At 49.3% G+C, this 21956-nt stretch overlaps 7 protein-coding genes across 7 annotated transcripts; 5 read left to right on the forward strand and 2 right to left on the reverse strand.

Annotated features, from left to right (window-relative positions):
• Positions 1–99: 99 nt before the first annotated feature.
• On the reverse strand, positions 100–2140 carry EDB91DRAFT_1247014 (uncharacterized protein; the record flags this gene model as incomplete). The annotated part of the gene is made up of 3 exons (XM_041322753.1): positions 100–1372; positions 1421–1824; positions 1886–2140. The coding sequence occupies 3 exons, from the start codon at positions 2138–2140 to the stop codon at positions 100–102; spliced, it is 1932 nt and encodes a 643-aa protein (XP_041178820.1).
• A 1697-nt stretch (positions 2141–3837) lies between these two features.
• Positions 3838–8629, reverse strand: EDB91DRAFT_1335698 (TPR-like protein; the record flags this gene model as incomplete). Its single annotated transcript, XM_041325504.1, has 10 exons — positions 3838–3971; positions 4147–4380; positions 4528–4692; positions 4753–5535; positions 5562–5903; positions 5932–6211; positions 6263–6378; positions 6434–7863; positions 8066–8103; positions 8558–8629. The coding sequence occupies 10 exons, from the start codon at positions 8627–8629 to the stop codon at positions 3838–3840; spliced, it is 3594 nt and encodes a 1197-aa protein (XP_041178821.1).
• Positions 8630–10181: 1552 nt separating this feature from the next.
• Positions 10182–11295, forward strand: EDB91DRAFT_1050840 (HAD-like domain-containing protein; the record flags this gene model as incomplete). The annotated part of the gene is given in 7 exon segments (XM_041313565.1): positions 10182–10365; positions 10418–10486; positions 10607–10691; positions 10703–10754; positions 10816–10902; positions 10957–11021; positions 11070–11295. 7 exon segments carry the CDS (start codon positions 10182–10184, stop codon positions 11293–11295), a joined length of 768 nt encoding a protein of 255 aa, XP_041178822.1.
• A 986-nt stretch (positions 11296–12281) lies between these two features.
• On the forward strand, positions 12282–12874 carry EDB91DRAFT_211671 (uncharacterized protein). Its single transcript, XM_041326464.1, has 3 exons — positions 12282–12502; positions 12559–12735; positions 12784–12874. The coding sequence occupies exons 1-2, from the start codon at positions 12409–12411 to the stop codon at positions 12705–12707; spliced, it is 243 nt and encodes an 80-aa protein (XP_041178823.1). The 5' UTR covers positions 12282–12408; the 3' UTR covers positions 12708–12735; positions 12784–12874.
• Positions 12875–14269: 1395 nt separating this feature from the next.
• Positions 14270–16605, forward strand: EDB91DRAFT_1080933 (heterokaryon incompatibility protein-domain-containing protein; the record flags this gene model as incomplete). The annotated part of the gene is made up of 8 exons (XM_041315310.1): positions 14270–14342; positions 14409–14441; positions 14492–14511; positions 14564–14578; positions 14634–14672; positions 14828–15929; positions 15955–16232; positions 16510–16605. 8 exons carry the CDS (start codon positions 14270–14272, stop codon positions 16603–16605), a joined length of 1656 nt encoding a protein of 551 aa, XP_041178824.1.
• A 456-nt stretch (positions 16606–17061) lies between these two features.
• Positions 17062–18655, forward strand: EDB91DRAFT_1080934 (uncharacterized protein; the record flags this gene model as incomplete). The annotated part of the gene is made up of 10 exons (XM_041315311.1): positions 17062–17067; positions 17117–17191; positions 17253–17297; positions 17362–17415; positions 17490–17552; positions 17610–17789; positions 17844–18018; positions 18071–18298; positions 18350–18586; positions 18642–18655. 10 exons carry the CDS (start codon positions 17062–17064, stop codon positions 18653–18655), a joined length of 1077 nt encoding a protein of 358 aa, XP_041178825.1.
• Positions 18656–19947: 1292 nt separating this feature from the next.
• Positions 19948–21649, forward strand: EDB91DRAFT_1080935 (uncharacterized protein; the record flags this gene model as incomplete). The annotated part of the gene is made up of 13 exons (XM_041315312.1): positions 19948–20020; positions 20082–20114; positions 20156–20184; positions 20237–20251; positions 20301–20339; positions 20394–20422; positions 20547–20578; positions 20659–20690; positions 20748–20802; positions 20861–20995; positions 21050–21281; positions 21324–21390; positions 21446–21649. The coding sequence occupies 13 exons, from the start codon at positions 19948–19950 to the stop codon at positions 21647–21649; spliced, it is 975 nt and encodes a 324-aa protein (XP_041178826.1).
• Positions 21650–21956: the final 307 nt, after the last annotated feature.

The raw sequence follows: 21956 nt of genomic DNA on the forward strand, positions 1-21956 counted from the left end.
AAGCATCGAGGATAAAATAGGATAGGATAGCGGTCGTGACTGCGAGCCCAGCTCACACCAACCCATCGTAAACACAAAATCAAATCAAATCAAATCAAATCAAGCAAGCTGGAACGCACTCCCAAGCCCAAGCACACCCGCCCCACTCTCCCCCTCCACAGGACTCACCGCACGGGCATTAGCAAGACTCCCAAATGAGATCCTCCGCGCGGCACGGCGCAGCGTGCGTGGACGCGTCTGAATAGTGAGCGCAGGCGTAGAAGGCGTACTCGGGGACGAATCTACGGGTACGGGAGAAGCAGCGTATATTGGGGATGACAGCGGGATGCGTGAGGGAGGCGATGGCGTCGCCTGTGGGCATGGAAGTTCGGGGCCAAACATGGAGGGGTTGCGCAAGAGGTTGCGGCGGATGGGCTTTGGTTCTTCCTTCTGCTGCAAGCTCGGTTTAGCCTTAGGTTTAACCTTGGGCTTGGGTGCAGCAGGGATGGAGAGAGAGACGCTTGTCGCTGCGGTCTCTACGCTCGCAGTGGAGAATTCATTATCATTATCCGACGAGCAGGAAGAGGTCTTGGGCCCAGAGGCAGCGCTGCGCCCTGAGTCGCTCGCCTCGCGTTTGTTAGCCTTGGGTGCGGAAGTTGTAATTTGCGATGATGCCAAAAGGGGCTGCCGAGCATCTGGGGGCGCGATATGCGACCAGGATGGTTCCCGAATACGGGGCTTCTTCGCACGTTTTGAGCGTGCGTTCTCCTCTTCATCGGTGGAGATGCTGAGGGATGGTATGTGACCCTTGCGAAATTTGGGTTGCTTGATGGGCGTGGCTGCTTTGATTGTTGTGGGGGGTAGCACTCGGGGCTTGGATGGAGGTGTCCTTGGCGGGGAGCTCACAGAGAGAGCAGGAAGTTTAGTTTTAGTATTTGTATTTGTGGTAGGAAGAGGCGTTTTCACTTTCTTTGCTGACGGTGTCCTTGGAGAAGCAATCTTGAGATCATGTACAGGGGCTTTCTTGACCTTTACCCCAACAGTAGTGCCCAGAGGATCACCTCCGCTACGGCGGAACTCGGAAGTCTTGAATACGTTCTCGGAATCACCTTCTGCATCCACGCGCATGTCGCAGGAGCTTGCGAGGGTCAAAGTAGAAGACCTGCGCAGAGAGGATGGACGCAGAGGCACAGAGGCAGAAACGGGAGTGCCGAAGGTGGAGTTAGAATTTGAGGACGCAGTGGACTTTCGAATATGACTGTTGGAGGCGTTGAGGGTTGAGGAACTAGGCGTAGAGGGAGCAAGTGAATGTTCAGTAGGACGACGCAAGTGAGCAGGACGGAGGTATGGGTGGTGGAAAGTGTGCTCGTGTCGTTGTAGACGGTGCGAAAGACTGCGAATATAGTCAGATAAGGGAGACAGAAGGGAAGGAAAGACGTACCGAGCTATGCTCTCCGTATGGTCAGTCTTTGCGTCGGTCATGAAATCCATACTGGACTTCCTGTATAGCGGATGGCGCCTAGGGGTGTTTGTGGTAGACTGAAGGACGTCCACGGGAGTATCGTTGCGCTCAGCACATTTACTCCGTTCACCATGCACGCTCGGACAATGTGCATTGCCGCTCAGAAATATAACATCCTCATTAATGATGGACCTTTTCCGCTCCTCCATTGCTCTTGCACGGGCGAGGTCAAGCAATTTAGTACGCGTTGCGGTGACGGAGTGAGGCCAATCATTAGGGCCTTTTGCAGCTGTGACACCACGTGCAATCTTGTCAAGAAGATTGGGAGGTGGAATTGAGCCATTGAAAGGCGTGATAAGATGAGCCGGGAGGGCATCCAAGGTCTGCAACACATTTAGGCGCGTTAAATTCAAATCAGTTGTCAAAGCTAGGTAATTCACGCACCCTGCCAAGTAACCTGACCTCATCCTCCTTCCACTCCACGTTGGGGTCATCAAAGTCATAGTTTGAACTATTCCATGAGTCAGTACTGTTCCTATTGGGGGCTGGGGGGGAAATGAATATATGAGACGCGACTGGACTACGAGAAGGGGTCCGTGGAGCAGAAGAAATGAAAGAACTTGTTGATAGACGAGGGATAGAGGAAGGGATATGTGGACGGGGGATGATGAAAGCGAGTGGGGAAACTTGAGCAGACATCAAATGAGCGACTGGCATAGAATTAAATTTGAACGGTGACGGGGTTGAGAAAAGTCTGGCGCGTCGATTTTAGTGCAGTCGACGTCGAATTACTTGAAAGTCCTTTCCCTTGTTCGTCGTCCTTGGGCGGGATCACGAGGAGTAACAATGTATGTATCAGAGAGGTACAAATTACATAAGCATACTTCTCAACTCCGACAATGCACGGCACAACCGTTTACTTGCCTCGTGCCTCACCTTCGCGGAGCCTAGTCGATCTTATCGGATTATGAACACCACCTCGGTATGAAATCAAGATCATCTTCTGATATCTGGGCGGCGCATTATACTCGCTACCGTTCTTCCAATATCCTCGAGGATATCATCTGTATCTGCATAAATATATCACCGCCCATCGAACACATGTTCTGCTTCTATCTAACGGTGAAACCCATTCTCCACCATCATGGGCGCTTCATTCAGGCGATTGAAGGCAGATATGCGGCGTTTTACTCTGATGTTATTTGTTACTTGACGCCTTATGCCCCCCACACAAGTGATCACGTTGATGACTCATAGGGGGACTTAAGCTTCATCCATTGGTTATTCCCAGTGAGAAGCAGCGTTGTAAGCTCTAGACCTCTCCAGGCTGAAGAATACGCGGTCCGGACAGCGATTGTCAAATATTAGGAACGTTCCTCAGGCTGTCAGGCTTGACAAGGGACATCCCACATTAATATTGGGGTATGGATCCATTGCTACGAAATAAATCACTGCTCAAGTCAGATGGAAACAGCGGAAGTCGCCGACCTGAACAGATCTAGAGCTTCTACAGTGAGAAGGTAAAGTCATTTTATCTTCATCACTAAACTTCCAAGGCTCTGCCACCAAAAGGCTGACTCGAAGTACTTTGTCATTCTGCAATCCCCTTCCGATATGAAATATATGAAGGATGGTACGTATTGCTCAAACGTTTGTTCGTTGTAAGCCGACCCGAGTTTATAGTGACGGAGGGCATCAAGAAGGTAAATTCATTTCATCTTCATCACCGAACGCTCAAGACTCTGGCACCAAAAGGTTGGCTTGATTTCGCTGATATATTACGTTCTGTATGGTGTATCTCTCATGGGCTGTGATAAGAAATCCCTGTTAGGATGTGACAAGGGACACCCCATGTTGGGATATGACTATGGGGATCCAATCCCTCGACGCTGCGAGACAAGCCACTGCTCAAGTCAGATGGAAGCACCGGAAGTCGGGAGCCGACCTGAATGCGTAATGGCATCGAGAAGGTAAAGCCATTTCATCTTCATCACTAAGGTTTCAAGTCTAGACTCTAGCACCAAACGTCTGCGTTAATTAGTACTTTGTCGGCGTATGATTAAGCATGTCATTCCGAGTGCTCTTCCTTTATGACTTATACATAGTAGAACTTGGGCTTCATACTATTGGTTACCACTCACTCGTGCAGTACCACATTTCGTGCATCCTCCAAAACCACACTTTTCCTACTACAAATCTTCAAACTACTATGTCCATTTGAAATAATAATACACAAGAACATCTTACGAGCTTAGACGGATACATTCGGACAAGAAACAAGAGAGATAAATGTTTGCTTGTGACAAAGGCTTTTGTCACTTCCATTGTCACCTGCCGTCCGATGCCGTAGCGGAGTTTCAACTCAGACGCGTTGGTGGCAACGCGTCTGGACGCGTCTACTTGCCGCACGGATGGCGCGCACTCGAGTCGGTGGGAAGCGGAAAGGTCCCCGAGATCCCACCAAAGAGGCTCGCATTCAAGCCGCCATCCAGGATACCTTGACTGGTGTTCATGGCAGTTTTCCGCAGTGCTGCCATAGCTCACAATGTAAGCACTCCCTCAATAATTTTATCGCAACTCAATTTTCCTTCAGGTACCCCCACAGACTGTGCGAGATCATGCGGCAGGCAAAAGCACTTGCCGGAGCACTCGGACTCTCGAGAGACGGAAAAATCGCTAATCTTGCTGCACGGATCAAAGCTCACTTGGAAGATCCTGACACTCGCACAGCCCTTGCAGATAATCCTCGATTTTCGGCGCTATATGGTTCAAAACGACGCACTGGCAGGCCTGTTGCCGTTGCCAACCCAACTTCGAATGAAAACTCAACACCTTCAGCAAGTACTCCTCTCCCCACGGCAGCCAACAATATGTTCTACCCGCAGCCACCATTTTTTCCGCAAATGCAAGGATCTCTCCCCATTCCTTATCCGAACCACCTACATCATGTTGGCCCCGCTGTACTCTCAACAACCGCTCCTGTCATATCTACATCATCACAGCCATTGCTGTCTGGGCATCCTAATAGTCTCCCTTTTCATTACTCCGGCAACTCGCAATACATATTCAATTAGATTACTACATACTAGCCACTGGTACACTCGTATATATCTTCCTAATATCTAATCCACAGCGTGTCGAGCGGACTGCGAAATCGGACAGTGTGACTATTCCGTGACTTTCCGTGACATTTGCGTGACTGCACGAAATGTGGTGCTGCACGAGCGAGTGGTAACCAATAGTACCGGGCGCTGAAGGTTTCAGTATTCTATTCACTTTAGCGTGAGATGGCGAATGGGCAAGCTAGACACCTATATGAACAAATACAATCTGCTGTTCTAGTGGAATCTTCATCTTGCGCAACGACTTCACAGCCTTTTGCAACGCTACCGCAGCCCGTGTGCATTCCAATCTCCCTGAACCATCAACCAAGTTGCCGTAAAAAGCGGACACGACCTGCCGTGCAACATCGTCATCGACAGACCACATGGAACCAATCACACTGCGAAATCCGGAGAATTGCATAGCCGCAGCGAGATGAATTGACTCATCGAGACTCGTCTCATCGCCTACGGTAGTGTGGCAGGCAGATAAGAATGCAAACTCCGGATTCTGCCAGTGGGATCGGATGATGTCTGTGATCATCAAAGGCCCGTCGCGCATTGCGAAGGAAGATTCGAATGGCTGTTTTCGATTCGGCATTCCATGGCAGGCTAGGTGGAGCCACTGATTATGGCGTAATGCATCGAGCGCACCCTGGACTGTTGCGCCGCTGTCCTCTAGCGATGTGAAGGAGACGAGGGGCGAGAGACGCTGAGCGACTACAGCCAACTCAGGAGCAACACATCGGAGTGCCTTCCCTCTGTCCGGATTTGCTTGACCTACGGCAACGAAATGTTGCATGGACGTATCTCCAGAAACCTGCTGTCTCGCACGAATAAGAGCAGCCAAAGTCGGGGTGTAAGAGGATATGTAAATGTGGGGCAAATTGTCCTTCTTCTTCTCGTACGGACCGGCGGCATGTAGAGGAAGTAGAGTGAACTCAGCGGTGGGACACCACCAGATACGCGAGCCATATTCAACTTTTGACTCCACTGAGCGCTTGGACTACGGGGTCAACAATATAGTTTCCAGAGCTCGCGGAGGATGCTGGCAAGCTCTTGTTGATGATCAGAAGAACCAAATTCCTCTGCGAGGGACTGAAACTCCGAGGACAACTCGGAGACTTCGGTCTGCGTGATATCAAGGGGAATGTGGACGGGATCTCGGAAGCCGAAAATAATTAAGGCGTCGCAGCTGTACTGACTAGCATTCACGACGATAACCGGACCTTCATCAGCTGCCTTCTGGAGCCCAGAAAATGGTGGAGGCAGGAGAAAATGAGAAAAGTCGGGGAGCATGCGGATGCGTGAGACGACGTCGTCCCATTGCATAGTCAATTGACGAATTTGCGGGGACTGGTCTTCAGTGGATTGATCGAACAGCGTTACGAAGGCGAAAGCTCAGTCGCTTGAACTCATCCGCCAAGGTTGCACCGGGGTCACCTGAAAGGGAAAGTTCATCGATCGGTGTGCGGAAGCGTGCCAAGTGGGTCCAGAATACTGCACGGCCTTGCTCCACGAGTTCCACAGCCGTCATCAAATCACCATAACGGATACTGCACGAGAAAGCATCCATAGCAAGGGAAGAAGTGGCTTCCTTGAATACGTCGAAATGGCGCAAAGAAGATGACAAAAGAGCAACATGCCGATCTAGGAATTTCAATGCGGTCTGATAGGCAACCAATGCAGAGCTATGATTAAACTGCTCGGCGGAGCTTACCCATGACTTAGGCAGCATTAAGATCGCTACGAGATGCTGCATTAGAGACGCCGGGGAGTTCCAGATAGAGCCCAAATGATTCATCCAGGTCCGATATGACATCCCGGTGCTTGAATCTGGATCGTAGGCAGTGGGAAAGAGCGTCGAGAGACGAGGATCGATCAGAATGACCGGGGGGACGGAGTAGTAGTGCAGCTCGATGGAGCTCAATTGCATCATCAAGCTCAAACAGGGCGCCATGCTGGTGGAATCTGTCATAAAGGCTGTTGGCAAGATTGTTGAGAGACATAGATCGATCAGAATGACCGGGGGGATGAAGTAGTAGTGCAGCCCGATTGAACTCAATGGCATCATCAAGTTCAGACAGGGCGCCACACCGGCGAAATCTGTCTCGAAGGCTGGTGGCAAGATTGTTCAGAGACATTGACCGATCAGAATGACCAGGGGGGCAGAGGAGTAGTGCAGCCTGATTGAGCTCAATGGCCTCGTCAAGGTCAGACAGGGTGCCACACTGGTGGAATCTGTTTCGAAGGCTGATGGCAAGATTGTTCAGAGACATGGATCGAAGAGAATGGCCAGGGGGACAGAGGAGTAGTGCAGCCCGATGGTGCTCAATGGCATCATCAAGGTCAGACAGGGTGCCACGCTGGTTGAATCTATCTATCAGGCTGCGGGCAAGATTGTTGAGAGATATGGATCGATCATTATGTCCAGAGGGACAGAGGAGTAGTGCAGCTCGATAAAGCTCAATGGCCTCATCAAGGTCAGATGAGGAGCCTCGCTGCTCGAATCTATCTCGAAGGCTGTTGGCAAGATTGTTGAGAGACACGACCCGCTCAGAATGACCAGGGGAATGGAGGAGTAGTGCAGCCCGATTGAGTTCAATGGCCTCGTCAAGGTCAGACAGAGCGCCACATTGCTGGAATTTGTCGCGAAGGCTGGCAGCAAGATTGGTGAAAGATGAGGCTCGCTTGGGATGACCAGGGCAAAGGAGGAGTAGCGCAGCTCGTTGAAGCTCAATGGCCTCATCAAGGTCAGACAGGGAACCTCTCTGCTTGAATCTGTCTCGAAGGCCGAGGGCAAGATTGCTGAGAGACACGACTCGCTCAGAATGATCAGGGGGGCGGAGGAGTAGTGCAGCCCGATGGAGCTCAACGGCCTCGTCAAGGTCAGACAGGGCGCCCCGCTGGTCGAATCTGTCATGAATGCTGATGGCAAGGTTATTGAGACACATGGCTCGATCAGAATGACCAGGGGGGCAGAGGAGTAGTGCAGCCAGATTTAGTTCAATGGCCTCATCAAGGTCAGCTAGGGTGCCACATTGTTTGAATTTGTCTTCAAGGCTGTCGGCAAGATTTGCGAGAGCTGAGGCTCGATCATAATTACCGGGGGGACGGAGGAGTAGTGCAGCCCGGTAGAGCTTAATGGCCTCATCAAGGTCAGATAGGGAGCCTCGCTGCTCGAATCTGTCTCGAAGGCTGTTGGCAAGATTGTTGAGACACGTGGCTCGATATAAAGAACCAAGGGGTCGGAGCTCCAGTGCAGCCCGATAGACCTCAATGGACTCATCGAGGTCAGACAGGAAGCCCAACTGCTGAAATCTACGTTGAAGGTGTATTGCAAGATAACAGAGACACGCCACTCGAAGGCAATGGACAGGAGGACAGAGCCTCAGGACCGCTCGAGACTTATCTACATTGTCTGCTATGTTATTGTCGCAACATAACAACTGCCCCATCGATATCTCACTGTGGAGGGTCTCGCAATGAGTGCGAATTGAGTGATATGAGAGTGAATACGCACACAGGGAGCAGAAACTCGAGCACTGGCACAGCAAATATCTGTGAGAGAACTAATACGGTGAGTGCTGTACTTGGCCGCGTGCGGCAAAATCCGCTACGTCCTTCTCACATTGCCGACAGCTACTACTTAGTAGTACTGAATCACTGATCCGGGCTATCTAGATTCTATACGTTCTATGTCGCAACCACAAAGATAAGGTGCTTCGAACGGTTGTTGCGACAGATACTACCCGTCGACAATAGGCACTCATAAAGGTGCCAAGAAAGACTCGACCACCACGCCTGAGTGGACAGCAAAAGACCTCGGAATGTTGTAGTTGAAACCAGATTGTGATCCATCGAGTCGAACAGTTACTGATACATCAAAAAAGAAACTTGGTACATGCAGAAGATTTGTGTGTGTCGCCATAGTCATGTAGGTGATCAATATTTTTTGTTGTTGTTGCGAGTCTACTTGCATCTGATCATCCCACCGTGCGGATGTATAACTCACAAGCCCAAGAGTTGGCACCGTGGCTGCGCGGATGATCAATGTTACGTGAAGGAACAGGTGATGACGAAGCATATTGAAGGTGGCACGCTCAAGGTCTTGCAGGTACAGGCAAGTTGCATTTATATCTTTGTTGCTGAGCCACGACGTCGATACAGCACGCGTCGTGCATTACTTTGGCAACAGGTACGATTTCACAGGTTCTATCTACAATATCGTTGATTAGTTATTTTCCGTAGCATGATCGCTCTCCACCATTTGTTATATCTATCAAAGAGTTCACATACGCAGTGGTAGCCTCGCCCGCACACTAAACTTCCCGCACTACATGTTGCACATCCAGAAACATCCAAACTCGTCGACTTCTTTCCGACCCTCACTCGCGATCACATCGTAATCGAGGGAGTCGAAGCATGCGATTGGACGATGATGGCGCTTGTGAACATTGGAGTCATACTCAGAGCATGGGCATTCGAGTGGCATACTGCGCAAGAATGGCGTAGGTGCTCGCTAGGCAGTGCCACGGCACTGCGCATCAGAGCCGTGCCGCGCCAGAAGATGGCGGTGAAGGGAAGCACATGTACGTGGATAGCGATGCCTTGCGATCTTCTGTCTGACGTAAATCTACCTGAAGAACCTTCAGTGCTACCGATAGAAATACATGTGGTCTTCGCAATCCGATCTGGAAGGCCTTGCCCTTCGCCCATTCGACTTTGAATTCCTACTTCATGGTCATGGTCGTCTTCTGAGCCCAGTCACGAGGTACGCTGAGTCGATTTATCGATACTGATATGATCTTCCCTAGTTCTTCGCCGCCGTATCCTCATGCTACCTTGAACGAGCATGAATGCAACATTCTAGCCCCTAATAGCATGTGGTGGCCGATGCTGACATGTGTGCCATTCTCCGAGTATTGACACCGCCGTGGGATGGTGTGGGTTGGTCGGCAGAGTGGAGATGTTGAGGCGGACCAAGGCGGGGCCATCACTCTCACGGAGAGACCTCGCAGAAGAAGGCGCGCAAGATATCGATCTAGTTTCGGGAAGAGTATTGTAGGAGGTGCCACCCGAGGAACGGAAGTGATACAAGCCCACCATTCATCCAGGTGCAGCACAGCAGCTGATGAGTTTGTGTCTATGCAGGAACTTACCTCGATGGTGTGTTTTGAACGCCGGGCCCTCCGTTCCCCCACATAAGGCATATACGCCGGCTGGTAAGCACTTATTGATTTACCAATGTTCCTCACAAAACTCACTTTTGTTTTTGCAGCTGCAGCTGCTTTGGTATTTCTCTCACTGCTCCAGATCCCGCCGAAGGCGATTGGGCGGGGATTCCAGATTCGATGCAGATGGTTGTTGCACTTATTCATGTGCTCCTAAGTGAAGATCTGCCTAATCGACCATCGTTATCCAGGCGCGTTTTCTATATACGCTACACTTCCGCGCCAGAACAACGATGGACTTGATCATGCATAGCTAGCCAAAGTTGCATGTTCATACATGAATATGGATGCCGCTTAAACTTGATGCCTAAGCGCTAACTTGGTAGGCAGCCTCCTTCAAGTTATCATCTTGCATCAACTCGTATGCAGTGATGACGCCGTGCGACCGGATACTGGCACCAACTGATGCCGTCCCAGGAACTCCCACCTCAGCCTTGTCGCCCTTTGAAGCACGCCAGCGATCATGACGAGTACCGAATACCTCGACCTATAGACGCTTGCTTGTTCGACGTATTCATTACCATCCTCAACTGGCACAGCACAGTCACTTGTCAAGTAGCCCGCCTTAGCAAGGGGCTGATTCTCGAAGGTAACAGATCTTCATCCTCGTACAATTCTCTCACCCTGATCGCATCCATCAGGCTCACAGAATGCGGTAGATTTCTCAGAAGAATGGAGAGCCGGATATTATACTCATGTGCAAGTCCATCGTTCTCAGTTCTCGGCATATGGATTATGACACGCTCATTCACACAGGCAAAGAGTGGCCCAGGGCGGGGAGAGCACTTTCAATGCAGACGTCATGCATTGACAGATAATTTGTGCTTGAGCGGACTCGAACGTGCATACACGTGACCCCCATCTAACGACATCGCAGATATTGGACAATATGCTCACCACCCCGCGCTGGTCTCGGTTTGTAGGAGTTTTGGGGAATCCGATCGTGAAGATCTTACCATGATCTGGCATAACCTGACGGTGCAAACTCTCAGGAACTCTGCCTACAAACCTAACTGACAACCCCTTAAAAGCGTATCAGGACACTATCCCCGACCTAGAAAAACTCGAATGCCACGTCTACATCCTCGCTTTATCTAACGGAAACCTTAATTTACTTCTCGATCTAGTAATTGAGCCACCGCACTACGCTGCATCAGACCTTCCCCAATTAACACTACAGGCAAAGAACCAAGGTGTTCCCTGGGATGGTATTTTCTCGTCCGAAATGTTCGTTTCGTGCAAGCCGTACGTCTCCATCATTCTTCCTTTCATCTCATCCTAATGTCCGAGCAGGAACAAGGAGGTCTATGAATCCGCAGCATACCACCTTTCCTTACCTTCTCACAAGATCGCAACGGTTGCTGCGGACAATTTCGACCTCCTTGTTGCTGCCAGCGTCGGGTTCCAGACGATATATGTACCCCCGCGCGAGGTGAGGGAGGGTATGCGTAGCAAGAAGGACAGCGGTGAGGTGAATCTTGTCGTTAGATTTTCAAGAGCTGGCGAGGCTGATACGTGAAGCTCGACAAAGTCGATGAGGTTCGCGATTCGTGCGTGCTGATGCATTGCGGAATTACCACTCGCCCATCCGCATAACATCGTCGCAGAGCAAGAGAAGTAAGGTACCGGAATCGACAGTGAATTCCAAGGCAGTTATGCGGATGCATGCGCAGATCCCCTTCAAGTTGTCCGGTATGTTCACATATATTTTTTGCGTGTATCACTCGATTTCACGCAGCGTATCCAGATGGCGTCGTCCTCACATTCCATCCCGTAGAATCGTGTTCGTTGTTACTTCATAATCATGCAGCATGGCTTCGCTTTGGTCTTCGAGCGTCACTCGTGTTCAAATTGCGGGCTGTTATGCACTAGGTTCAAACGTACTTGAGTCATACCCACCCCCGATTGCAACATAGTGATTCCAGAAGAGCAAGGCAAGTTATCATAGTGCGTGACTAGGATGTAAAGAAACTACAAATGTGGAATAAACTTGGTCCAAGCTACCGTATCGTATACGCCAGACGGCAGCGATTGCAGGCTTAGGATCATAAGAACAATTAGTGTAACACGTGCAGCGATATCGCTGCACGTGTTACACCAATTAATTAATGTAGCAAGAAGCAAGAAAAATGCGATATTCTCACCCAGAGGGGAAGATGAGTCAATGTCAGACAAGACAATGCCAGACAAAATAAGCGTAGGTGCTGGCGCGCATATGATCATAAGGGATGCTGCACGCTATAACAGCTGCTCCGTTTGTCTGTGAAACAAAATTCCAGCCGAGACAATGTATCCCTCCAAAAACCATCCCACAGAAACATCCAATGAAAACTATGATAACATCATGATACTCGCCATATCTACCTAGAGGTGGAACCCGACGTGAATGGGCAGCACGCGGGGATGCGATGACATAAAAGCCCATAAGATTCATAATTGGATAGGCAAGATAGACGAAATACTAGTAGACGACAGTCAAAGTTTATTGCGAGCTCATCACAAAGTCGTCAGGGGCTTGTTTGTCAGTATTTGGATTAGTTACAAGCTCGACGTTCGCGACATCCCCCGCACTCAACCCTACCCCGTTCTCTGCGAACTAAGTGGAAATCACAATAAAACAAATAGAGACACGATGGCACTCCTCGGCACTGTTGCTGGCTTTTCATTATTCGGTCTGGCAGCGCGTTTCGGGCAGCTCGCAATAAAGAAGAGAAATCTCATGGAGAGTGCGTACCTTCTTTTCTTCAGTAGCATTATGTCCTGAAACTGACGCTGTAAACAGACCTTGGCGGACACGCATTATCTATGGGCGCTTTTGGTTTTGCTGGTTATTGGGCATATCAGTGGGACGAACGTGCGGCGGTGATGCTGGCGCAGAAGCGTGCGGAGATTACTGAGCGGAGAGAAAGGAAGTTGGCGCAGGCTGCATGACCTAGACTTGTGTGGATGAGGTGCTTAGGTGGGTTCTGATTCTTTTTACAATAATGTCGGTCTGAATTAAGAGAAGGTCATGCTATACGCCTGGATGATGGAATCCACTGTGTACATCACCTTTTTTCAACGCTGAACCCCAGTGAGAATTGGACATTCGAAAATCAACGCAAATATTAGGACCTCGATGTTTTGTTTTCCATAGCGGCGGGGCAAAATATACGAAAAACGACGGAAAACGATACATTTCGACTGCGAGTACAAAACTGATTGATACGAAAACAAGCTAGTACCTACTCGCCCTGCTCCCAATACCCGCCCTGCGCCTACACGCACCCTTCCGCGCTCGCGATACGGCTCGTCCTGATAGTGCACAGCCCCGCTCGATACTTTGCTGAAGGTAGCTGTCCGCGCTCTTTCATGTTAGCATCCGCACATTTGAGCCATTTGTTGGATTGAGTAAGCGTGAAGAATCGAGGCTTTGAATGGTCGATGGGAGGAGTCTGTTGGGTGACAGGTTCATGTCCTTGTGAGTTTAGAGTGCCGCAAACAAGCTTCTGAAGTGCCTCTCTATTTACAAATGAATCAGAATCACGTCTATGGTTCTGGAATGTCGACACATGCAGTCTTCACAAAAATAGCTTACCTTTGCAAAAAGCGAAACCGAAAGCAAGAATAACGACGAGTTTTGTAGCCTGAATGTTTCGTTTGCGAAACGCGTCGATTACCGTGGATAAGATGATGTATGGGGGCTGGCAATCCTAGGTCAGCATGCATAACTACTGTTCTACTATCCCTGGCTTTGTATCAATACTTATGACAGTATAGCCTCATGTTCACCAGATATCAGTTACAATCATGATGCTGCCGGTGACAACTGATGCACCACCTTCATGGGCGCATCGACTGACGCATTTTCAGTGTGGTGCGGTTTGCATCAGATTCTACACTTACCATTTATGATATCACAACCCGATCGCAGCGGCAAGATGCAATCCCGAGGATGATGAGGACCAGAGAAATTAGGTGTTGAGAGGTGTGCTTGGAGGAGTGTGTTCAAGTCCGAGGCCGCCTGCGTGGGACAGGCGAGTCATCTGTCTGCTTCGTTTAGACCTCCCCGATTTTTCATGTCTGACTTTTCTATTATGCAGACAGGACGTAACCGTCTTGAGTGATATCAAAAGAGGTGTTCTGCGACCCGCGCCCGGGCCAGCGAGGAATTGAGACATCAGGCGTTTTCGATGATTGCATCATACCTTGGCCTGTCTTGGATTACATGGTTTCATTAATGGATTCCTTAACTGATGCAAGTGTAACAAGAACATCTCGAGAATGGCATTGGAAACAAGTTGCCGAAATCACGAACAGTTTTTCGATCTTTGCGGTGTTCAAACATTGCACGCATTTGACTGATTTGCTGTTTCACGACCAACACCTACTTTGATTCAATATATCGATCCTGCATTGACTTTCCCCTGGCAATAAAAACGCTCCATGGTGGTATATCTATAACGAACGCCATCTTCCACCCAGTTCGCCACTCCCTCACACACCCATCCACTATGACCCTAGTCTCAGATGATCTTAGTCGGTGGCCATCCATTAATGCAGATCGTGTCTCCAGCTATCTCGTAGGTTCGTAGAGAGCCATTCAGATGATGACGGTGATGTCTCGATCTAACCTTGGCTGCGGTTTCATAGTTGCCGCCTCTGCTGGGATCGTGTATGATTGGGGTGAGCAAGATGGTATTACAGAACCGCTTATATCCTTATGATGTTTCTAGCACTAACATTCGGACAAGAGGTAGGTTGATGCCAGTACCAGAGCAATCATCTCACTAAGACTGATTTTATAGGTTGAATTCATCTGGGTAAGCGGAGTTCCACGTCAGAAGACAACGTGAAAATACGATTAATTCACGACAGAGGCACCACTGGTCCCTGATGACCGTTCTGTATCTCAGTGTATGTAGCTAATATTATGTCGTAAGTGTGGTTGGCAAGTTGTGCTGACATGAAAATATCCTAGGTGCGCTACCTTGGAATAATATATGCTGTGTATGTTTGGATGGCTAAGCAATTAGCATTTGTGCTAAACTGTGGATGTCGGTCTGGTGAAGAAGTGGCTCGGACTGTGTGAGGAAGGGCATGGAGATATATGTGAAAGTGTCTGGTGGATGGGCGACAACAGGAGCCTGCCGGGATTTATGAGAATAGTGGATGTGGTGTCGATGGCCATTGTTCCTGAACCTCCTGCCTGTCGTTATGATGCCCTCAGCTACATATGGGGAGGCATTGGCGCAGAGTATTGGATGGCGAAGGATAATTTCGCAGAGCGCTCCACGCCTGGCGGGTTGAACATAACAAACTTCCCCGATACCATCATAGATTCGATTCAACTCGTTCGACAACTTGGCGAACGATACCGATGGATTGACACTCTATGCATCATTCAAGATGATATAGGAGACAAGATCATTCAGATACACGCTATGGACTCGATTTACGGCGGGTCTTATTTCACAATTTATGCTGCTGGCGGCACGTCAGCTCGGGACCCTCTCCCAGGACTTCGTCCACGAACTAGACCACCGCAGCAGCACATCGAGGTCGTTCAAGGACTTCATCTCTCTGTGCCTTTGCCACCACCTATCGAGGCTCTCAATCTATCGGCATGGAGCACGCGTGGTTGGACTTATCAAGAGCTTATGCTCTCCCGCCGAAGAATATACTTCACTGGGCAACAAGTCTACTTTGAGTGCAGACGTGATATCTTCTGCGAAGACGTTGTCGCTGAAAGCAAGTTCCTCTCATCGTCTACCCAACCTTTGCGGTATAAAGGTGCAGGAAATTTCACCTACCTTCGAAAACCTACGCATACCCCACCGGGTCAGTCCGTCATGGATTACATGTATGCCATTGGGCCGTATACACGGCGTAACCTTACCGTGGAGTCAGACATTGTCGATGCTATCACTGCAATGACGAATGTCTTGGCAAAAGGCTTTGAGCTTGGTGGGGGTGACCCCGCCAAATCCTTTCAATTTGGAATGACGTTGATAGACCTCGGGCATGCGCTTGTCTGGCAACATGATCCACACACTCCTCGCGCTCGTCGTTCGATCCCTGGCGAAGGCAAGTCAGCCTGGCCTTCTTGGGCATGGGCTACATGGCGTGGCGCTGTTCGCTACGTGGGGGAAACACTCTATGCCTGGCTCGATAGTCATTGATCGACAACTGGAGCCAGGTACCCTCATTTTCCGCACGACCTCCAGCCACTTTAGCGTTGTACGGCGAGATGACGGTGGAGAAGACCAAAAATCAAGTGCACGTTTCTACCATGGCCTCTTCAATATCCTCTCCAGCTCTTCCACTTGGGTTGGCAGTGTCATACTGCCATTAGACCCTGCTCCGCCGGCTTCTCTTGAGTTCGCCGTCCTTTCCCGTACCAGTGCGGGCCCTGGCGTGTGCGACGAAGAAAGTCTTGGAATGTTCTACTCTGGATGTATGTTATATGTGATGGCGGTAAGTGAGAATGAGGGTTTGATGGAGCGTGTTGGGTTGGGTATCATTCATGAATCCGCCTGGATTGCTTCGAGTGCGCAGGAGAAAGTGGTGTTTCTTCAGTGACAATCACGTACTTGAACAGGTCCACTCGGGTGATTGTGGTAAGGAGTATTCCGTTCGAACGTGAGATGAGTCTGATTGCTCGAACAGTCACAGCCTCACCTTCTGGGCTGCCGGGTTTTCTATGATATCATTATCCTGTTGGTGAACTTGGACGTCCGCTGTATATACATAGATTAGCGTGAGCAAGAAATGGTTCCTTCCGATCCCGTCCGCAATGCGCATATGGTACAACAATTGTGCGAGCGCCTTCCTCCGGAACGACCGTTGACGAGAATAGATTCGTGTACCTTGCGGAGCAGGTCGAAAACGACGTCACGGAAAATTTGCTGCAGTCACTGTTCGGATCAAGTTAATTTCGTAGCTGCGAGCAACACCATCAGATATATCTGCTCGTTCATTCGCTCGCCGACCAGTTATCGACGCGCTAATTACAGCTCAGGCATAAATGGATGAGATCGGATGCGTAGCACGTGATCCGGAATGGATGGAATCTGTCAAATGGACGGCGGTATCGCTTGCATCCCTTTCCTGAGGCAAAAACCGGAAAGCCATGATGTGCACAGAGAGCGGTAGGCCCACATATTGTCAACCGAGATGCAGGAGCGCTTACGCCCAGGGCGTCCCCCTATAAAGATCCTGGACTTTCGACAACGAAACGACCCATTCTCCACTCACCCTTTCACAACCAACCACATAACTTTCTTCAGTCCACAGAAACTCAGTCATGAAGGTGATGATGCACCCCCTGTCATCAATTACAAGATCTGACGCGCTTCTAGATTATCGCTATCCTTTACAAGGGCGGTGAGGCTGCTAAGAGCGAGCCCCGTCTCCTCGGTACTGTGGAGAACCAGGTTCGTCTTGTCTCGAATGATAGATTATTATCTACAACATACTTACTTTTAACTTTCACAGCTCGGTATTCGCAAGTGGCTTGAGTCCCAAGGCCATGAGTTCATCGTATGTGTCGTGTTCCTCTTGATTATCATGCTTGTTTAGTTGCTCAATCCATCCATTTGTGCAGGTATCCGACTCCAAGGAAGGCCCTGACAGCGACTTCCAGAAGCACATCGTTGATGTATGTCCAAGCTCCAGTACAGCCCTACTACTGTATCTGCGTATATATCCCCGGGTACTTATTTTCTATCTTAGGCTGAGATCTTGATCACGACCCCATTCCACCCCGGGTACCTCACTGCAGAATTGGTCCAGAAGGTATATTGATCATTTCTAGATTGAGTCGTTGATGCTCAACGGTTTCATACTTGACAGGCCAAGAATCTCAAGCTCTGTGTCACCGCTGGTGTCGGCTCTGACCACATTGATCTCAACGCCGCTGTCAAACGTGGTATTCAGGTCCTGGAGGTCTCAGGCTCCAATGTCGTTTCCGTCGCTGAGCATGTTGTGATGTCTATCCTCCTGCTCGTCAGGAACTTTGTTCCAGCACACGAGGTATGACAACCTCCTGGCGCGTGCTTCCCTCTGTTGATTTCTTGCCATCTTTAGATGATCGAGCGCGGAGACTGGATGGTCTCTGATATTGCTCGCAACGCTTTCGATCTCGAGGGCAAAGTCGTTGGCACTATTGGTGCTGGTCGTATCGGTTACCGCGTCCTCCAGCGTTTGATGCCCTTCGACTGCAAGGAGCTCATCTACTACGACTACGCTCCCCTGCCTGAAGGTTCGTACCACTCTATACTCGGTCATCTCCAGCTTGACTCATGCAATTACAGCGGCTGCTAAGGCCATCAATGCTCGTCGCGTCGAGGACCTCAAGGAGTTCGTCTCGCAGTGCGATGTTGTCACTGTCAACTGCCCTCTGCATGAGGGTACAATTGGTCTTGTCAACGCTGACCTTCTCAAGCACTTCAAGAAGGGTGCATGGCTCGTCAACACCGCTCGTGGTGCTATCTGCGACAAGGATGCCGTAGCTGCTGCTCTTGCAAGTGGTCACCTGAACGGTTCGTGACCTCACTACCTGATATCTTTATACCGAGTTAACATTACAACAGGTTACGCCGGTGATGTTTGGAACGTCCAGCCCGCACCCAAAGACCACGTCTTGCGCACGGCTAAGAACGTCCTTGGCGGTGGTAACGGCATGGTACCCCACTACTCTGGTACCACTCTCGATGCTCAGGCTCGTTACGCAAACGGCACCAAGAGCATCATCGAAAACTACCTCTCTGGCAAGCCCCAGGAGCCTCAAAACATCATTGTTGGTATTGGCAAGTTTGAGACCAAGGCTTGTGAGTACCTATTTGGACCTTTCGCTCGTTGGTCTTTTCTGACATGTTATTATAGACGGTCAGCGTTGAAGTGCAGATGTGTCTGCCTGATATCCTTGACATCATCATTAACATGTATACAAAACATATATGCATCTGTATGTCTATGGGAAGAACGTTGAACAAGGATGTACATTATTGATAGTAGAAAATAATACAATGAAATGTACTTGCTGGAGACTGGCTGGTACATATCTGGGACAGATACAGGGCAAGCGTTTTAAACAATTGCATCAGCCTGCATATGGGATTACAATTTCGATTCAACAGATTCTCAGCAGCCAGAGGGCCCACTTCTACCGGTTCGCATCATCAGCTTAAACTTGACTCGCTCGTGAATGGGAGCCGTGTCATTATAGCCCGATGAGTCCGAGACAGAGTCCGAGGAGGCGCGCATGAGGTGATTGAACTTGTGAAGGAATCGACGTGTTGGATTAATCGTTGAGGGGTGTGCACCTTATCGAAACCCGGATGAGAGAGGTGAAATGTGAATTACCTGTTCATCTCTGATTTTCTGATGCCTTGCCAACAGATTTTATTGAGAGACCCCTTGGATGAGACATTGTCGAGGCTCGTCGAGAACATGGCCATCATCATTTTAAGAAATGAGCACTTACAATTTGAAGAACAAAAGTCGCGGTTCCTGGTCGGCTGGCCGCTGCACGCAGTGGTCCGAGTCGTCTTTTATCCCATGTGCCCTCTCATTTCCGTCTTGATCTAATGATAACATCGTATATTTGTCAGATGTCAATCAGTGATCATGATCATGACGTATCTTGGCTGAGCCTGTGAGGGTTGATGCATTGAGTGCTCAGCCTTTCTTTGTTTTGATCCGCCAACTATTTTTCACAACTGACCTTTGTGGCTTCATGCCTAGGAGCGGTTGTACTCCCCTGGTCTGGGCCGGCGAGGCGGATGGAGCTCATCGAGAATCATTCAAGAATCAAGAGATGGCATGCTTTTTGATGGTCGTATCGCGAGCCTGTGTGAGATCAGTGAATTACATGATTTTACTGATTCGGAACCCAACTGACGGTATCGAAGTGCAAGTTGATGAAATCACCAGCGATTTTTTGATGGTTTGCGGTGTTCGAGTATTCGGCCCGCGCGACTGCTGTGCAGCTTCCCTGCGACCTATGGCGAGATAAGCAGGTTTTTCCTTTCTATTCGACTGCATGCAAAAATACGTACTCCAATCATTCATTGAAGCCAGGAACAGTGGTTACTCTCATCCCTACATCATCGGATACATTGAAAGCGCTACGTATATGTAGCACGAACTCCATCATTATCTGCCTACCAACTTTACATCCTCTAACAGTATGACCGTGGTCTCAGATGATCCCAGTTTTTGGCCGATAATCAATGCGAGTCGTATTGGCAGCTACTTTACAGGTTTGTGGAGAGCCACCAGGATGATGATTATCTCGATCTAACCTTGGTTGCGGTTTCGCAGTTGTCGCTGCTGTTGGTGTAATATACGATTGGGGTGAGTAAGGTAGCATTAAAGAACTGCTGATATCCTGATAGAATTTCCAGCCCTGTCATCCGGACAAGAGGTGGGTTGATGTCATTACTTGAGCAGCCATCTCGCTAAGAATGATTGTATAGATTGAACTGATCTGGGTGAGTAGAGTACCATCATGGTCAGAAGAACAACATTAATTCGTAACAGAGGCAACGCTGGTCCCTGATGACTGCCCTGTACCTCAGTGTATGTATATCACAAGTGTGGTTGACAGGTTGTACTAACTTGAGAATTTTCTAGGTGCGCTACCTTGGAATAATATATGCTGTGTATGTTCAGAAGGCTAAGCAATTGACGTTGTGCTAATCAACCACTTCTCGTGATCAGCATCATCGTGCTGCGTAGGTCTCCTCACGTTCACCGTATTTCTTTCTTCTGACTGGCAACATACAGTGACCGTTCCGACGATCTCGGGGACAGACATGGTGAGTTTTCTGCCCTGATTTCCACTACTCCCGTCGACCGACTCAGCTCCCATGTAGAGGTGAGTGATATTATTGACCAGCTTGTTGGTTCCATGTAATGACTGCCACAGCTGTAAGTGTGTGTGGAGTGTGCGATCCTCCGATGCTGATCACTAAATTATCAGGCCAGAAGATGTACGTCACAATAAATTGCACGACTGTTGTCGTGAACGCACTGCTGGGCGGTGAGCTACACAGCTGCAGTTCCTCAGTGATATCGACATGACTAAAACATCACGCAAGTCATAATGATCGCTCGGTTACATGCTATGTATCAGCAATCCAGAAAGGTGCTGATACTTATCGTTGTCACCTTGCTGGCCACCAGCATCGTTGATGGAGTCGTCGTCGCAATACAACTGTGGAACATTACGGCGGGTAAGCGGTAGCTATGAATGAAAGACTTGCATGAGGCTCATTGACCAATTCCAGAGGAGGTCATTCTCTCCGGTACCTATCAGTGCCTTATTAACGTTAGGGGAGATAGCAACCTTATGACTTCCATATCTTGGACATTCACCACTATATGGGAGGTCCTCGCACTGTGTCTCGCAGGTTGGATTGCTGTAAAACACTTCCGTGAACTACGAGGACATTCGGCAGGATGGATTATTGGGGACTGTTTCACAGTGTTAATGAAATCTCACGTGGTTTACTTTGCGAGGTGAGCTCAAAATGTCAATGCGATTCTCTTTTTCCGCTGAAGTTCCGCACGTCCTAGCTTTCTTGCTAGTTCTTGCCTCAACTTCGGCAATTTGTCTCCAACACTTGCGGTATGCTGACGTGTCACTGAGTTCTGCATGCGAACATGGTTCATCTTTTCTATAGAACACATTTACCCTGGGAAGTCAGATTTATTATGGTCTTTCTCAAATTGTCTTTCTCGTGCAGATGTTTGTCCTGGGGCCACGCTTGATCCTTGGCGTTAGAGAGTTTAACGCTAAGCTCGTGGACGACTCGGATGCAGCAACCGCCATGACTTCAATTGCTTTCCAGGAGCACGTGCATGTGTCGACTAGCAGCAGTGTGTAGCACGGGAGATGCTTTATGTGATTAACAGTCGTCCGGAGCGGGTGTTTTTTTCCATGTTTCGCCGTGGTATTTATATAGTTATTTGGTGTTCCGAAGTAGATTTAAAGGGGGAATAGGTCTCATACCTATCTTGTTGCATCACTACTGGCACTAGCTAACTGGCCACACTCACACCAAATGACAACCTGAAATCATGAAGGTCTCGCAACCAGCCAAGTCCCCTGGTGTTCGAACTCGATACCCGAATGGGTAGAATCCAAGTCATTCATTCAAGTTTATCAAGTCTAGCTTTGCGGATTTGTGCTTG

This window comes from Suillus paluster (genome assembly GCF_016628075.1).
Source record: "Suillus paluster strain FC165 chromosome Unknown EDB91scaffold_17, whole genome shotgun sequence".
Taxonomy (NCBI): domain Eukaryota; kingdom Fungi; phylum Basidiomycota; class Agaricomycetes; order Boletales; family Suillaceae; genus Suillus; species Suillus paluster.

What these genes read in the sequence shown, in the direction of transcription:
- EDB91DRAFT_211671 (XM_041326464.1), top strand. Translation starts at nt 12,409, where the DNA reads ATGGCACTCCTCGGCACTGTTGCTGGCTTTTCATTATTCGGTCTGGCA. An exon ending in GAAGAGAAATCTCATGGAGA is followed by an intron (nt 12,503 to 12,558) that starts GTGCGTACCTTC and finishes CGCTGTAAACAG; the next exon opens with ACCTTGGCGGACACGCATTA.